The sequence below is a fragment of the Chanodichthys erythropterus genome, chromosome 4, assembly GCF_024489055.1.
Source record: "Chanodichthys erythropterus isolate Z2021 chromosome 4, ASM2448905v1, whole genome shotgun sequence".
Lineage (NCBI taxonomy): Eukaryota > Metazoa > Chordata > Actinopteri > Cypriniformes > Xenocyprididae > Chanodichthys > Chanodichthys erythropterus.
Window position 1 is genome coordinate 38,667,691 of NC_090224.1, and position 19,035 is coordinate 38,686,725.

Below are 19,035 nucleotides of genomic sequence, written 5' to 3' on the forward strand. Positions count from 1 at the left end.
AAACAACAGCTGTTTTACATTGTAATAATATTTAGAATTTTTACTGTATTTTTAATCCAATAAATGCAGCCTTTGTGAACAGAAGAGACTTTTCAAAATTTTTACAGACCCCAAACATTTAAATAGGACTATATGAGTGATGAATCAATCACTGAAACTGATTCTTTGAAACTGTTTTATAGACCTTATGTAGCCCCGCCCCTTTTCAGCGCTGCGCTCGTTGTCTTTTGACTTCCGGCTTGTATTTCCACAGCGATCTTATGTATTTATGAATGAACTGCTCATTTTAAAATCCTCCCGTTCTACTGACTTTTGTTAAGACACCCGCTTTAAACATTACAATCCTCATGATAACTTTTGTTAACTCTACAACACGTAAATCCACTTCACCAGCTAATTATTCTTCAACAGCGATGCCATAGAAATATACAGGGCTACCACAATACTCTAACGATGGTGGCGCGCATGTTTCTCTGGAAAATAAGGTCTATAGAGACATTAAATAATGTTTTTTTTTTCTGCTGATATTTAAATTAGACAACTCTGTCTGAATGCTCACCTGTCAGTCTAATGATGCGCCCTTTAAGAAACTTAGTGGACAAATGAGAATCTCATTGAAGTCATTGCATTATTCACACACTGTTGTTAAATTTAAAGGGGACGTATAACACCCCTTTCACAAGATGTAATATAAGTCTCTGGAGTCTCCAGAATGTGTGTGTGAAGTTTCAGCTCAAAATCCCCCACAGATCATTTATTATCGCTTGTCAAATTTGTCCCTATTTGGGTGTGAGCAAAAACACGCCGTTTTTGTGTGTGTCCCTTTAAATGCAAATGAGCTGATGTTCCCGCCCCCTTTCCAGAAGAGGGCGGAGCTTTAACAGCTCAACAACAACAAAGCTGGAGAATCTCACGCAGCCAAAATGAGGAAAGTGTTCAGCCTTACATTGTTCAAACCGGAGTCGACACTGATGGAGAGACTCAGGAAGAAGTTACAACTTTTAGACGTTTCTGAATGGTTAGTGGATAAATTGATGTAGTTGCTGTGGAGTTGATTCAACTCATCCACTAGCATGTGCCGTCATGTTCATCTTTTGTGTTGAATTGACCCTCGTTTGTGAAGCAGTCCGGCGTAAAATGACGGCATGACAACAACACTCGACTACAACAACTCTTCCTCTTCTCTAAAGCAGCCCAACATGGCCCCGCCCCCTTTGTTGTGTGTTCTCGGGGGCGGGGTTTATGTAAATATTAGGGTTAGTGATGTCACTAACCAGGAAGAAGCTTGTTGTAGTCCCTACCAGCCGTTTGTTGTAGTGATTTCTGTAAAAGAAAATATCTCTTTGCATTGAACTTTGAGCGTCGTAACTTTGCAGATGTTGTTTATGATCAAACAGCAACATTACACACTAACTAATCATTTAACTCTTACTACAAAGCAGCAAGAAAGCCCCGTTCTCCATCGCTGCTGTTGAGTTTGGACTGGAGTTGGTGTGTTTTGTCAGGTTCAGTCGTGGCTCTTGTGTGTTTTCTGTGATCAGTGTCTCTGAAACGCTCTCACCCTACTGAAGTCGTCGCAGTGCTGCAGTTCTTCCTGTCAGTCTTTCCTGTCTCCTGCGGTCTGATGTTCCTCCTCTCTGTTCTCTCTGAGGGAGATGCAGTCTGTTCTTGACAGTAGCTTTGCTCTGAGTTTTCTTGAAGCCGAGGACAGTGTGTCCTTACTTTTGCTCTGAGCTTTCGGGATGTGATAATAACATATTTTTCTGTCAAAGCTCTTTAATATAGACAGCAGTGTGTGGAGTCTCAACTGATGCTTTTGCTGTTGCACATGGGTTTGGTCACATGGTCGTTGAGTGGATTAACCCTGTAGAGACAAATTCTGACATCAGAATGACTCTAGCGTGATAATGCCACACTAACATGTTCTGCTCCATGTTAATTGTTTTCTGACTTCCTGTCCTCAGGGTCCTGGAGCGCATCGGGGCGCGAGCGCTGGTGGCCCACGTGCGGACATTTGCCGACTTCCTGGTGTACGAGTTCTCTACGTCAGCAGGAGGGCAGCAGCTAAACAAGTGTATCGAGATTCTGAACGACATGGTGTGGAAGTACAACATCGTGACCCTGGACAGACTCATCCTCTGCCTGGTGAGCCCTGATCCTCCTCCTGTCCTGCCCGACTCGACTAACGGCTTGGCACACGAACGACTCACTACATCGCTCTTACTTGACCCTGTAAATATTGGCTGCCAAATAACTCTGCATTGGGTCAGATTTAGTTATTCCAGTGAAGCTCAAGACGGATCATCTCAAATCATGATGGAGAACCGGTTTAGTTCATGTTGCTCCAGTGTTGCTATCGTTAAAGCTAAACAGAGATGCACGAAATACTGACACACTGGAACTTTAATCAGTAATTATGCAAACCAATGGACTATATGCACGGAGCGTTCTTTAGCACTTCCGCATTAATATAAGCCAGCTGGAAACTTCGGTGAGAGTCATGTGCTGGTGTGTTGAGCATCAGTAGTGTAATACTTAGTTTATAATCAGAATATAGTCACTTAAATAGTCAGGCGTAGCATTAATTTAGTTATTCAAACGTAAGACGGCATAAAAAATAAATAAATAAAGACGTTCCTCAGTGTTCCTCCTTGGCTAAATTCAATTCGACCTTCAGTTTTCACACATTTATGGGAAAAAAACCTTCAAAAACTAAATATTTATTGTGCACTTTAGTTAGATTCATTGAATAAAATGTGTGTTTTTACAAGTGTGCTGAAATCATTGATCTTGCGCTGCACTGACTGACAGATGCTGTGATTATAAAGTGAGAGCGGCGCTCGCTTTCTGTGTCATTCATTCACAAGAAAAGTTATTGTTTTTCATGAGATTTTTTTTTGAGTATTTCATACTTCACATTGACAAAATGTATTTTTAAACCTAATTATTTTATGTTTAATATTTAGTCAAAAACTAAGTAAAAAACGATTAGAGGAAATGGCTGATATATGCGCAAATAAATGCTACTTTGCCGCCACCTGCTGGTTAAAGTGGTAATTATTGTCTTTTTTATTTTTATATAAGTGTTTTCTATCAAATGTTGAATTTCCCACATTTTTAAACGTTCGGTTTTACAATGGGGACAATCTCAGAAGAATGAACAGATAATGTTTGTGGTCATCACATTGAAAATAACATTTGAAGTGCTGGGGAAAAATGTGTGTGTGTGTCTAATTGCAGACAGTGTTTTTAAACGGTCCCAATAGCTTCGTCTTTATTGCAATCAATAAAACTGGTTTATTGGCAAATTAGGTAAATGTGATAACTGCATTAAAATATGAATAGATCATTAAAAAGTCAACCATTGATGGTTTTGTGTCGATGTACTGCGACAGCAAACAGTTCACTGGAAATGCCCAAGCTGGCATATAGCTGAACCGTGCATATAGCCCATTGAAAGATGGTTAAAAAAAGACCTAATCAGTGGACATTTATTTAACCATCTGTGTTTGTGCCACTGAGGTTTAAACCAGAGACGTTATTCAAATATTCAGTTTGTAAGATTGCCAAAGTGCTTTGATTACATGTAATCATGTTTATTTTTCCAGTGAATCCGCTGCGCTTCAGTGTTGTGTTTCGTGTTTGACTCATGGATTTATTTGCCTGTTACCGCAGCATGGGAGAAAAGCTACATGTGAAACATTATCTGTGTGTCAGAAGCTAACAGAAGGCCAGCTAGACTGTAAACAGCCCGGACATCGGCCTTCTCATCCACTAATCAATGAGCTTCCTGCTGCACTGTACACGGCCCATTTATCAGTCCTGATCGAGCCGTGACTTCACTGACAGCGACACTCCCTGCAGCTCACAGCAACCTGCTGCGCCTTTGTGCTTTCCAGCCCGTCTGAAGATTTCACTGCAAACAGATCCTGCATGTTTAGTGATCAGAAAATCACTTTTATTAATACACACACTGGAAAGCGTGAGAGCTCTACTGTCTCGACATGCTACACTGAACAAACACATGCCGTGGCACTGATCGTTGTGTGTGTTCATGCAGGCGATGAGGAGTCACGAGGGGAACGAGGCGCAGGTCTGCTACTTCATCATCCAGCTTCTCCTCCTCAAACCCAATGACTTCCGCAACCGCGTGAGTGATTTCGTGAAAGAGAACGCTCCAGAACACTGGCTGCAGAGCGACTGGCACACCAAACACATGACCTATCACAAGGTAAGACAACAGCACATAACCTGCTACACATTAACAACACACCACGAAAACAACCTGCTACATGCTAACATCTCATGATCACAACCTGTTACGCCCTAACACCACACACCAAACGCAACTTACTGCATGCTAACACACAACGAAAACACAACTTGCTACTAGGGCTGCAATGATTATTTGCGATTAATCGTTTGCAAAATAAAAGTCTGTGTTTACGTAATATATATGTGTGTGTTCTGTGTATAATAATTATGTATATATAAATACACCCCCATTCATGTATATATTTAAGAAAAATTTTATATTTATATATAAAATATTTATATGTAATATAAAATATATATAAATATATATATATATATTTATAATACATGCATATATTTCTAAACTTTATACCTGTATGTATGTGTATTTATATATATATAATTATTATACACAGAACACACACATATATATTACGTAAACACAGACTTTTATTTTGCAAACGATTAATCGCGATTAATCATTGCAGCCCTACTTGCTACACACTAAAACACACTGAACAACCTGTTACAAGTTAACGCACCAAACACAACCTGCTAACAACACACACCAAATTTACCACATGCTAACGTGCACCCGAAAACACAACTTGCTACACACTAAAACGCACTAATCACAGAACCTGCTACACAATAACGCACCAAACACACAAACTGTTACACTCTACAGTAAACATTGTGATGTTTTTTGTGGGTGGAGCTTAGGTGGAGGCTGAATGTCACTGAATGATTCCACTTTTTTTTAACAATGACTGGAGAAAATTCAGATATTATTTTATCAGATTTTCAGATTTTATCTGAATATGTAAGGTCACTCACTGTGCGGGACCGCGATTGTTATTTGAAGAAGTTAACTTTAACGGACAGAACCAGATTGGCAGATAAAAAGTTTAGCGTTACTGATCATCATTTCTGATTAGGTGGGCACACATCGGAAATCTTTAGACATGTATCCAAGCCATAAAAAACAATAGTTTATTCAACCTTACCTGATATGAATCCCTTTGTTTTGCCTCCAGCTAACCCCGTGACGTAATTGTGACGTCGGCACTAAAAGGGTGTATCATTTATGCAATTGTAAAGTGCAAATGCCTTCAAGCCACCTCTGAGCTGCATTAAACACATCTAAATGCCACATCAACTTCTGTGCCAAATCTGCTGTGCAAAGATGGATTTTGTTGATATTGATTTCATTTGGTAATAGCTGGATAAGAATTTGATTTAATAAGGTAAAAAAAAAAGCCACTTGAAATCCATTTAAAGTGGCAAATATCATCAGTCAAGATGCAGCACAAAAACACTCATCTAAATTTTGTCTAATTATCGTTATGGACAAAATCCCAGAAAATATCAAGATATGTTTTTTGTCAATATCACACAGCCCTAGTTGTTTCAGCATTAGATAATGGCAGCAGCAGTGGTGTACATTAAAGATAGTGCAGCAAATTATTACAAAAATGTGTGTAGTGTCAGATTTTCCATCTATCCCATATTGATTATTTAACAGACATAACAAAGCAAACTGAATACAGTTGTGATTATCTCATTTATTTGCTACTAAGAGTCTCTCAAAAAAACTCTGAATATCTTTCCCAGATTTGATAGCATTAAGCTCACAAACTTTCACTAATCCAGTTAACTAACTTACTCACTCATTGTTTCAGTCTGGTAACAGGCACCTTTTTCAATCATTTGCACTTGATTTCTTTTCATCTGACTGTACTGTGGTTGATTTATGTCCTTCATGCTCAGACCACTACTTGCCAAGCTGTTCAATCTGTGTAAATACACATTTGTTCTTGTGTGACCTGCAGAGTTAAATAATGAAACACACAGCAAATGCTGGCTACCCAGAGACTGTGTACGGTTCAGCAGATGCACGTTACATATGGATTTGTGTATAATTCTATTGTTGACCTTTAGAGAGGAAACAGAAAACCATCTCAGTGCAGGATATTCAGCCAAATATCAGGCTTGATGAGTGTCTGAAATGTCATAAACAGTTATTATCCCCCATCTTTGTTTCTCTGTGGCATTTTAAGTAGAGATTGACCTCTGATTGCCGTGACATTTCGTCTTGTGTGTATCTGTGCTGAATGGCAAACACAACATAATTCAGCGGAGCTGAACCCAACCATAAGGCAAAGCCAACATGTGACCGCTCTTGAGTTTTGTAAGAGAGGTATTCTTGAGATGTTTATCAGTGGACTTGGTCACGTCCCCGTCAGCTGTTTTCTTACTTGCAGTACAGCTGTTATCTACTGGGTAAAGACTGAAATATCCAACACTTATTGGCTAAACCTGAAGCCCCGTTCACACCAGGGATGATAATGATAAATAGTTTTAAAATTTGTTATAAATGTAAAAGAATAGCAGAGAGAAAATAATATAGTTAGAAGCACTTTCAGCTGATGAAAGCTAAAAACATTGACAGCCAATCAGAATCCATCCTGCTTTAAAGAGCTTGAGCATTTAGACAGACAGATGCACACGTTTATAATTAACCAAACGATATCGTCCGCTGGTGTGGACGCTAATATAGTTATCGTTTTTGGTGTAAACGGGGCTTAAGTTTTAAAGTGATAGTTCATCCAAAAATGGTCATTATTTAACCTTATGTCGTTCAAATCTGTATGACTTTCATTCATCTTAAAAACACAAAGGATGATATTTTTAATGAAACCTGAGCGATTTCTGTCCCTCCATTCAATGTCCACACATCCAAAACTTGATGCTTCAAAAAGTTCAAGTGTAAAAGTAAGCCATACGAATGGAGCGGTTCAATTTAAGTGTTCAGAAGAAATACAATCGTTTTATATGATGAACAGATTTAATTCACACATAAATTAATCAATATGCATGCATATGAAATATGGTAAAAATAGTAGCTCAAAGTGTTTTGTGGAATGCAGTTTCAATGGAGGGACAAAAATCTTGGGTTTCATTAAAAATATAATCTGTGTTCCAAAGATGATAGAAAGTCGTATGGGTTTGTAAAGGAGAGATATTAACTGATGACAGAATTTTCATTTCTGGGTGAACTAACACTTAAAGGTGCCCTAGAATTAAAAAATTTATATATTTTGGCATAGTTGAATATCAAGAGTTCAGTAAATGGAAATGACATACAGTGAGTCTCAAACTCCATTGTTTTCTCCTTCTTATATAAATCTCATTTGTATAAAAGACCTCAGAAGAACAGGCGAATCTCAACATAACACTGACTGTTACGTAACAGTCGGGATCATTAATATGTACGCCCCCAATATTTGCATATGCCAGCCCATGTTCCCAACATTATGAAAGGGATTACATGTCTGGATCTGTGCACAGCTGAATCATCAGACTAGGTAAGCAAGCAAGAACAATAGTGAAAAATGGCAGATGGAGCAATAATAACTGACATGATCCATGATAACATGATATTTTTAGTGATATTTGTAAATTGTCTTTCTAAATGTTTAAATGTGGTTAAAGTTACCATCATTTCTTAATGTATTCACGGAGACAAGAACCGTCACTATTTTCATTTTTAAACACTTGCAGTCTGTATAATTCATAAACACAACTTCATTCTTTATAAATCTCTCCAACAGTGTGTAATGTTAGCTTTAGCCACGGAGCACTATCAAACTCATTCAGAATCAAATGTAAACATCCAAATAAATACTATACTTACACGATTAGACATACTGCATGACGAACACTTTGTAAAGATCCATTTTGAGGGTTATATTAGCTGTGTAAACTTTGTTTTTGTAGCTCCGTGGGCGGAGAGCATGAGATTTAAAGGTGCCACAGCCTGAATCGGCGCATATTTAATGATGCCCCAAAATAGGCAGTTAAAAATATGAATTAAAAAAAAAAATCTATGGGGTATTTTGAGCTGAAACTTCAGACACATTCAGGGGACACCTTAGACTTATTACATCTTTTAAAAAGACGTTCTACGGCACCTTTAATTCAAATAAGCCATAACCTATGAAATACCATAAATGTTCAACTGAAATAATTGTATTATGAAGGTTGGTCCAGCTCATGTCAAGTCACCTTTATTTCTAAAGCACTTTTCAAAGCCACTTCACAGTAATAACAGAATAAATGATGCAGATTTCATCAAATATGAGACAAATTCATATTCAGCTGTAAATCAGCTCTAAAAAGACAATAGTTTCATTATTGAGATCAATTCAGGTCAGTTCAATAACTCTGTTAATCAGTTGAGTTCAATTCAGCTATAAGCCAGTTCAGCATAAGACAATAGTGTTATTCACTTTGAGTCAGTTTACTGTTGATTCAGTTCAGTTCAATAACTGTGATGTTGCAAAGTTTATCAATTATGAAACACAGTTGATTCAGCTATCAAGCAGGTCTGCAGAAAACAGTGGTGTGCTCATCCAGCCTCCAGTATTGTCAGTTATTGAGTGACTGAATTATAGTTGTCTCTGAATCTGGGAATGGAGACGTGATGTTGGTTTTGTTCGTAACGAGCTCCTCTCCACTGTTGGCCCGTGCAGAAGTATCCAGAGAAGCTGTACTTCGAAGGTCTGGCAGAGCAGGTCAACCCTCCCATTCAGCTGCAGTCGCAGTACCTGCCCATCTACTTCGGTAACGTGTGTCTGCGCTTCCTTCCTGTGTTCGACATCGTCATCCATCGCTTCCTGGAGCTGCTGCCCGTGTCGAAGTCTCTGGAGACGCTGCTCGATCACCTGGGGGGGCTCTACAAGTTTCATGGTGAGAGTCATGGAAGGTCGTGGATCTCAAGCTGGGAAGTAAAAGTGTTGAAATTTATAAATTAGGAGCTATTCTGCTTTTTCACGTTCGTCTGTCTCTAAAAAGTCCCTCCAGTTCCAGTTCTTCTCTATATCGGTGTCAGTGTTTCTAAAACGCCTCCATTTTCTTCACAATATTCCTCATTTAAATAATTAATGCGCAGAATAAAGGGGCGGGGCCTGGTTGAGTTAGTTAGTAGTGTGTTGTAACTGGTGGTTATGGTAAGGGGCGGGACATTTCCCAAACACAATCACACTTTGTGCTTTTCAGAAGGAGGGGTTTCATGGAGACAGGAACTAAACAGAGCGATACTGACAGACTGGGAAGAGAGGAGCTGCAACAATGAGAATATGAGGAGAATAATCAACATTCAATCTAGTAGAGCACAAAAACAACATCAAGACTTTGAAAAAGGGTCCTCTTTAATGTATTAAATGTGCCATCGATTGAAAAATGTAATTTACCTTGGCATAGTTGAATAACAAGAGTTCAAATGACATACAGTTAGCCGTTAGCCACAGAGCACAGCCTCAAATTCATTCAGAATCAAATGTAAACATCCAAATAAATACTACACTCACATGATCCAATGCATGCATGCAGTATGCATGACGAACATCGTGTAAAGATCCATTTGAGGGTTATATTAGCTGTGTGAACTTTGTAAATGCACTGTATTATAGTCGAGAGCTCAGGGGGCAGGGAGCGCGAGATTTAAAGGGGCCGCACACGCTTAATCTGTGCATATTTAATGATGCTTCAAAATAGGCAGTTAAAAAAAAAAAATTAAAAAAATCTGAGTTATTTTGAGCTGAAACTTCACAGACACATTCAGGGGACACCTTAGACTTATATTACATCTTGTAAAAACTGGTTAAAATATTAAACTCTAAATCAAAATTCTAATATGGAAACTGGAAAAATATTTCTTCTCCCCACAATAACTTAAATAATATTATTTCTTACTGAAGAACACACAGTTCTTGAATTGTGATAAATTGATGACTTTTTTCTATCATTAACATGCAGATCGTCCGGTGACGTACCTGTACAACACGCTGCATTATTACGAGAGGCACCTGCGAGATCGCACCAACCTGAAGAGGAAGCTGGTCCATGCCATCATGAGCTCGCTCAAGGACAACCGCACCCCTGGCTGGTGTCTCAGCGAGACCTACCTGAAGTGTGGAATGAACCCCCGCGACGACAACGTCTGGATCCCCGACGACACGTACTACTGCAAACTCATCGGGCGGCTGGTGGATAATATCCTTTACTGGGCGCCCTCACAATAATACAGATGAGATACAGGGATGTTTTCTGTATTTACAACCTGAGATGAATTGTGAGAATTTTCTTAACCGAATCCACCCATGGCAGGTAAATCCCCGGGGCCGTTCCCCAACTGTGACTGGCGCTTCAACGAGTTTCCCAACCCGGCCGCGCACGCGCTACACGTCACCTGTGTGGAGCTCATGGCTCTGGCTGTGCCGGGCAAAGACGTGGGAAACGCTCTGCTCAATGTGGTGCTCAAGAGGTCAGAGGTCATCAGCAGCACTTATAACAAATGAGATACATATTCATTCACATGTTGTGTGTTGAATTATGGGTTTGGTGTGTGTTTTGCAGCCAGCCGCTGGTTCCCCGTGAGAACATCACGGCCTGGATGAACGCGATCGGACTGGTTATCACTGCTCTTCCTGTACGGACGCTGTCTCGTTGTTGTTTCATTTGTTTTCTCAGGCGTACCTTCTCTTAGTTATTTTGTTAAATAAAGTCAGAAGCTGCATTTAGACCCTCTTCCTTGCCTGGCCTTGCTGTGACACACATTTTGAACTCAAAATCACGCTGCAAGTGAAGGTAATTTTCTCTTGTTTTCCGTCTCTCTTGCTCAGGAGCCGTACTGGATCGTCCTTCACGACCGTATCGTGAGCGTGATCAGCAGTCCGGTTCTGAGTTCGGAGGCGGAGTGGGTCGGTTACCCCTTCCAGCTGCTGGACTTCACTGCCTGTCACCAGTCGTACTCAGAGATGCACTGCAGCTACATCCTGGCACTGGCACACGCCGTCTGGCACCACTCCAGCATCGGACAGCTCTCCCTCATTCCCAAGTAAGACATCAGACCTGTCTGAAAAATACCCAGTGCCAATACACCCTGCTCAGGGTCCGAAACTTTTTACCACACCTCCCTGTAGTGCAGAGAGACTTTTACTGGCCGTAAATAGTTCGTAATATCTCTTAAACTATATTTTGCATAATTTGTTTTACTTTTTTTTTTAAATTAGGATGCACAGACTTTAAAATTTTGACCAGTTCTCAGATTAAAACTTAAGGTTATAAAATGTCTTAACTAACTTAAATGGTATTTAAAAAAGTCTTAATTATCATATTAAGAGGTCTTAAATTTAAAAAGTATTAAAATTAGACAAAAGTCTATGATTTCATTAAACATGAGCACACTGAATACTGCACATTCATGCCAATAGATGCTTTTGATTTGGGTCATTCTACAGAAACGTCCACTTTTGGTATGACAAAATGTCTTAAAATGTATTTCTTTTTTTAACATTTAAACTTAGACAACATAATTATATTACACTTAGACTTTATTAATACACATAAATGACAGCTTAACGATTTTTTATTTTTTTTGTACATTTATTTAAAGACTGCATGTCCCCTTTTTTTGTCACTGGTGTTACCTTACTTCTCTGGCATTTTCAAATGTTTTTATGAAATATTATTTTTCAATTTTTTCAGAACATGCAGTCAGAGTTAGAATAATAATGATAATGCAAAAAATAAGGAGATTATGTGTTATTTATTTTAATCAGGTTAGTTAAAAGTGTGATTGAATGATGATAATTCAATTGCGCAACCATGCTTATTTGCTATAACAATGAAAATATTTGAAAAACAGTTATAAAAAAGTAATGATGCAATCCTTTAAATCTTAATTCTTGAGTGTAGCAGAATTCATTGGATGTAAAATTATGTCACATATGACACATTTTATTTAATGTGACAGACAAAAAACAGTAACACCAGTGACACAATGAATAACCAGTGACGTATACATAGGACCAAAGATCCTTCATTTTTCAACTATAATTAAGTAGATTGGACTAAATTTTTACATTTGGTGTACAATAAAAGACTATCATTGACACTTAGTGAAAGCAGTCAGTAAAAGATCATAAAAAAAAAAACGTTTTAAAACTGTCTGTAAAATATGCTGTCCGTAAAGGCGCTGCACTGAATTTAGCCATATATCCTTAATTTAGCCATTTCTAGCCAAAGGAGAATTAACAATGAGAAAGAAAATTTATAATCATGTAATCTTAGTGCTATTTTATGCAAAATAACTAAATGAATAGCTTTAAATAAAGTTTATCTATAAATGGGTAACATCAGTGACTGTAACACCAGTGACATTTTCATAAAAAGGTAACATCAGTGACAGGAATACCAGTGACATTTTTAATGAAAAATGCATTTTACAAAATGGCTGCTGCAAGGTATCAAACCACATGTTATCAATCATGAAATATTCACTAAATCAAGTAGTTTAATCCATTTGTATTCTAGTTTTTTTTTTAATTACCTAGCAATAAAGTAGGTCACACCAGTGACATCAACTAAAAGCTTCATATGAAATTATGATTTTCTAATTAAAATTTCTGATAACTGAAAAGAGATAGTGGGCTTTCCATGTGTCTTTCTTAATGGATCTTCAGGAAATAGGAAGAAGGAAGTCAAGTGATGTCATCAGTGTGATTATTTATTTCAAAATAAGAGATTTTTGTTAAAGGTAACACCAGTGACACAACACCAGGGGACCACTACATTCATTATATATTTTATAATATTTATTTGGCATTTGTTTTTTTTTTATGTCATTTACATGATATATTTGATAGTTATGTATACATTATTGTATTTGAAATGGTAGAAAAACCTGTTTCTGACCTCAAAATAAAGCCCTTTCCCTCTGTACATGACTGTGGGGATGAGCACTTCTGTGGCGCTTGGAATTAAAAAACAAATATTGCAACATTGAAGGCTCAAGGTTTAATTGTTCAAATATCATATTGTTTCATATTAAAATATATAAAAAATTGTAATCCTAAAGTGTTTTTCAAGTGTAATATTTCTGTAAAGTCTAGGGACAGAAAAGTGGACGTTTCTGTAGAATGACCCATTTACTGTTATACTACGAGGCTGTAGAATGCTTGAATCTGATTGGTTGACAAACGTTCCAAGTTGTACAATTATCAGTAAACGCCAGTGTTAATTTTGGTTTTACTCATAGTCTTTTGACTAAAATGCCATTTAGTTTTAGTTATATTTTAGTCATCGGAAATTGTTTTAGTTTTAGTCTAGTTTTAGTCGACTAAATCTACAGTAGATTTAGCTGACTAAAATCTAATTTAGTTAAACTGTAATGCATTAAGCATTTCTCTAACAATACACAAATCCTATACACTGATATAGGTACATCTGATATTCACCAAACTGATTATGTTCACCCAGCTGTACTTTGCTCGCCAAAGCGGACAGTTTTTGACTTGCAAAAACACGCGAAAGAGCAAAATTCAGGGATTGACACACTTATCATTGAGGTACTATTATAGTTTTTGTTTAAATTTTTTTATTAGATTTGATTTTTAGTTTTTCTGCTTTCATTGTAATTTTAGTTAAAAGTTTTAGTAATTTTGTGTGTTTGTCTTTTAGTTTTTGCTTTTAAATGTCTATAAGTTTTTATTTTTTTTTATTTTAATACCTCAGGTTAAGCTAAAGCTTAGAAAGTAGATGAAATAAAATAAGTTTACATTTTTATGTATTTATTTATTTTTTTTCAGCTAATGTTTATTTCAAGTAATGAATCTCATGGCATAAATTTGCAGTATTCATTAATTGTGAAGCAGTCTGAAGTGCTGCTGGGCGAGCCTATAGAGGGCGCAACAGCGCGGCGTTTCCCGCGATTAAATCAGCACATTACACATGTGCGCATCTTCCACAACGGACAGCGGTCCTGACTGGATATCTTCCCATATATCTGGCTGGATATCTTCATTTTTGTCTCGTTTTTATACTTTATTTAGTCATCGTCTCGTTTTCGTTCGTGAAAAAATGTAGTGAAAAATGAACTCAAGTTTGTTATTCATCTACATGTCAGTTCTGTCAGAATGCCACTTATGCACTTACTAAGACTTCATTATTTGTTCACAACCCATTTTTTGTCTTTTCAAATGATAATCCGTTTTGTATGATCCTTCAGAAATCATTCTAAAAATGCTGATTTGCTGCTCAAGAAACATTTACAATTATTATCAGTGTTGAAAATAGTCAGATTTTTGTGGAAACCATCATATATTTTATTCTTCAGGATTCTTTGATGAATAGAAAGTTAAAAAAAACAGCATTTATTTGATTTAGATTATTATAAATGCCACTTTTGATCAATTGAATTTGTCTTTGCTGAATAAAAGTTTTAAATTCTTTAAAGAATAAACAATAATGCTGACCTCAAGCTTCTGAACGGTAGTGTGTGTGTGTGTGTGTGTGTGTGTGTGTTTTGTAGTCTGTTTGTGCTGCGAGGCGTCAGTCACATGCTCTGTTTGTTTTGATGTGTAAAGACGTCTGTTAAACTGTGCCTGCTAGTCCTCTGCTGACAGCACTGTGACGTCTGGGATGGTGTCCATGCACACACAGATAATTCAGTGACAGGCGGCTCCTAGAGGAGCTGTGATAAGACGCGCTTAACAGCCTGTCTTCAGCGTCTGACACACTCCGTCTGCAGCAACAGGGGAACGTTAGCACACTCCTGCATCATCTCGCGTGGCCTCTGCACTCGTGCCATCTGTTTGCTCCCACAGCTGCTGCTGTTCATGTGACTGTGACGGTGCTAAACCTCTGTTCTGTGTCACTATCTACTGCTCCACACATAATGAAACACTGGAGTCTGTTCACACTCGCATCAGAGCTTGTGTTTCAATAATCATCGCTCAAAGGTGTTTAAAGTCACCATCAAATCAAAATGGCTGATTTGCGTCAGTCATCCTGCCCCAAACACCCAAAGACTCCCTCCATTGGTTGAGTCAGTGTTGAGCATTCAACTGAGAGGAAGTCTTGTAGGAGACGCTTCACATTTCACCTGTAACAAATTCATGAAGCTCATCCTTCGCCTGTGAAATGATCAATAACAGAAGGTCATTGTGTTTCAAGTGGAAATGGGTTTAATGTTCTGAATTCATGACCTCCAGTCAGATCGATGTGAGTCTGGGCCATGATGATGTCATCCACTGTGAAAAGATCTTCATTATTTAGACTAATTATGACTGCGATGGGTTGAGTTGTGTTCAGAGCCGTAGTAAAACACCGACACCACTGCATGAAATGGAAAGCTTTCCGTTTCCATATTTTCTTAGTCTTTAAAGAATAAAAATGTAAATATAGAAATATAAAAGGGTGGACAAAATAAAATTATGTTTTTAAATGTAAAAATGTTTCCAATTAAAACCACCAGTAGGTGGCGACAAGTCACTGTATTATTACTCTGAGTCATTGAATCATTTATTTAACTGATTCGTTCAAATGCCTGATTCATTTAGGAACAAAGCAAGCGACTGTCTTTATGAGTGAGTCATTGAATCATTTACTCAACCAAATCATTCAAATATATAGTGTCATGAGTCATGATGATGTCATACGCTGCGAACAGATCTTCATTAATCAGACTAATTGTGACTCTGATGAGATGAGCCGTAGTAAAACACTGACACCACTGCATGAAATGGAAAGTTAGTCTTTTCTTCCCTATTGAGACGTATATTTGAGTGAAACGCTTCGCAAACAAGAACAAATGTAGGGCGGGGCTTGATGTTGTCTGTGGGGAATTGATTGGATGGTTGTGGTTTGCTATTGGTGGATCTTATGCTCATTAGGGAACAGATGATGCTGCAAGAGGGAGGAGAAGATATTCTGATTCAAGATTATGACCTGATCAAGATTATTGATCTTCACAGATAAATAATTTAGAATACATAAACACTGTAATATTCCATAAAAAACAGGAATTGTGGTGACTTTAATTCTGTGCTACAGTTGTTACATTTCTTGGTAGTTTATGTAGTTTGAATGGAGTTCATCAGGCCAACATGTGTAAGTATTGATTGATCATTGGTGTCTTCATCATATTTCTGTTGCTGCTGGACACTGTGTGTTGCAGTGATTTTACCACAGTCTTCACATGATGTGATTGTGTGCGTCAGGTTCCTGTCGGAGGTGCTGAAACCCATCGTGAAGACTGAGTTCCAGCTGCTGTACGTGTATCACCTGGTGGGGCCGTTTCTGCAGCGCTTCCAGCAGGAGAGGACCAGATGCATGCTGGAGGTAGAGCCACACACACTCACACACCTGCCCATTTCAGTCACACTCACTTCGATTCTTCAAAGCAAAGCCTCATGGGAGAGTGAAGAGAGCAGCACAGGAAACTAAGAGACTTGATTAGACCACAGGCCTGCACACATGCAGTGGACACACACACTTAGAGAGTGCTTGAGCCGAGTCGAGTGGTTCATGCTGTGCTCCTGTGGGGCTGTTTGAAGAAGTCCATCTAATTAAAGTGATCTCTACACACTGACCCCATTTACCCAGAAACCCTTAAGCTCCTTACACCTGCTGACCATCACTGAACACTGTGACTGCTAAATCTGCCGTTGATAACCAGGTCTGGATCAGATGTGTTTCAGCAGTGCTGGTACCTTGACTGGTTTATTCTTCATATTCTGTGCAGTGATTCGTTCACAACAGTGATATTTGCCCACCCAAAGTTCACCCAAAAATTAAAATTACCTGATACTTTACTCACCCTCAAGCCATCCTTGGTGTATATGACTTCCTTCTTTCAGACGAACACAATCAGAGTTTTATTAAAAATATCCTGGCTCTTCCAAGATGGGAGTGAACGGTACTAATTTTTGAAGCATAAAAAAGTGCATCCATCCATCCATCCATAAAAATAATCCATATGTCTCCAGGTGTTAATAAAAGCCTTCTGAAGCAAAGTGATGGGTTTTTGTAAGAAAAATATCCATATTTATAACTTTATAATCCATAATCACTGGCTTCCAGTAATGGGCATACGCGGGTCTAGTTTCGCTGGAATGACGTTTTCACGAATGCGGAAGCACGGAGAAAACTCTGGTCATGAATTAGAAGTTTAAAACAAGAATTTCTAATCTTATTAGATGTATGTCAAATTCTTACATTTAATCAATGAATTTAATTACAATATTAAGATACTGCTATTAATTAAATTAAACCAGTTTCACCAAAATCCATCTTTGCACTGCAGAGGAGGCACTGAAGCTGCATGTGAAGTGACATTTAATGCAACTCAGCGGTGACAGGAATGCACTTACACTGCAATTACAATTGCAAATAATGTTATGAGATTATTTTAAAGAATAAAAATGTAAATATAGAAATGTAAAATGATGGACAAAATAAAATGTTGTTTTTAAATGTAAAAGCATCACCAATTAAAACCACCAGTCACTGTCTTTTACTCTGAGTCATTGAATCATTTATTTAACTGATTCATTCAAATGCCTGATTCATTTAGAAACAAAGCAAGCAACTGTCTTTGAGTGAGTCATTGAATCATTTACTCAACCAAATCATTCAAATATATAGAGACATTCAATAACAAAACACCAGTGTGTTGCTCAGAGACATGACTTTGTTTAGATACATTTTGTGTCTTGAAGTAGAGCAAAAACACAATATTGTGTCTGAAATGTAACTCACTTTGTATTATCATATTTATTTAAGTGTTGTATAAAATTTGCAATCATGCTGATATTCAGCATGTACAATATTTGTTTGGTTGTTTTTAAAAATTGAGTGACGTCAGTTAACACATCGTTAAAACAAAAATTCGGTATTACCTTTAGGAACTTCAAAAGATAAAACAGCGAAATTCCTAATATTACTTCCAATATTTCCAAATTATGTTCATTTTCATAGAGCGGGCCAATATTGTGACGATTATTTAAAATCAATCGAGAGAAGCAGATATTGTTATCGTGATAAAATACGATTAATCGTGCAGCCCTAATTTAATTTAATTTGACTTGACATTTGATATTCAACAGTATCCTTGACATTTATTCAACAGTGCTTTTGATCTGCCTGCATTGACACTATTCTTTAAAAGGAAAAATTATATACCACTTATCAATGTAAAGCTGCTTTGACACAATCTGCTTTGTAAAAAGCGCTATATAAATAAAGGTGACTTGACTATTATCGTAGATGATACATATCACACAATCCTAATAAAAAACGTTTATGATACCGTTAATGTCAGATTTGAAATGTGTTATTGTGAGTTTGTCTATCAGCTTTTGTGATTTCAGTATTTCCCTGTTCAATTAGATGGGAGCTGTACTTGCATGATTACAGATTCCCATGATGATGGCTGCTGACTTAACTGACTCAAGAGACTTTGTTAATAATCATAAGTCAAGCCTTTATTGTAGGATTGTCATTTCTCCAGCTGACTAATTCCCAGTTACAACACCTGCCTTGGAGCAGATCAGATTGAACCAACATCAAGTTATGTCAACAAAAAATGAATAATATAAAGAAGCTATATTAATGAGTTAAGCGTTGAACAGTGTTGTGATGTATATTATAATGAGTGTGTTTCTTCTTCTCTCAGATTGGAGTGGCGTTTTATGAGATGCTTCAGGCCGTGGACCAGACCATTAAACACTTGTCCTATATGGACCCCATCTGTGACTTCCTGTACCACATCAAATACATGTTTACTGGGGACAGCGTTAAAGACCAGGTAACACACACACACACATTGAGGCCATAACCTCCATTGGGCCTACTTAACCCTTAAATGCATACCTCGGGTCATTCACGTCATTCACTACCCTCCTCCTCGTTTATTTTTTTTAAATTAGACATCAA

At 37.7% G+C, this 19,035-nt stretch overlaps 1 protein-coding gene across 2 annotated transcripts in view; it reads left to right on the forward strand.

Moving 5' to 3' along the window:
- The window catches only part of med23 (mediator complex subunit 23), a 52,578-nt gene that overhangs the window by 31,724 nt on the left and 1,819 nt on the right, over nt 1-19,035 (forward strand). For both annotated transcript variants that reach the window (XM_067384931.1, XM_067384932.1), the window contains 9 exons: nt 1,965-2,145; nt 4,061-4,231; nt 8,790-9,006; nt 10,075-10,311; nt 10,417-10,582; nt 10,675-10,747; nt 10,941-11,155; nt 16,320-16,440; nt 18,776-18,907. In XM_067384931.1, the coding sequence (XP_067241032.1) occupies nt 1,965-2,145; nt 4,061-4,231; nt 8,790-9,006; nt 10,075-10,311; nt 10,417-10,582; nt 10,675-10,747; nt 10,941-11,155; nt 16,320-16,440; nt 18,776-18,907 (1,513 nt within the window). The remainder of the gene's footprint in view (nt 1-1,964; nt 2,146-4,060; nt 4,232-8,789; nt 9,007-10,074; nt 10,312-10,416; nt 10,583-10,674; nt 10,748-10,940; nt 11,156-16,319; nt 16,441-18,775; nt 18,908-19,035) is intronic.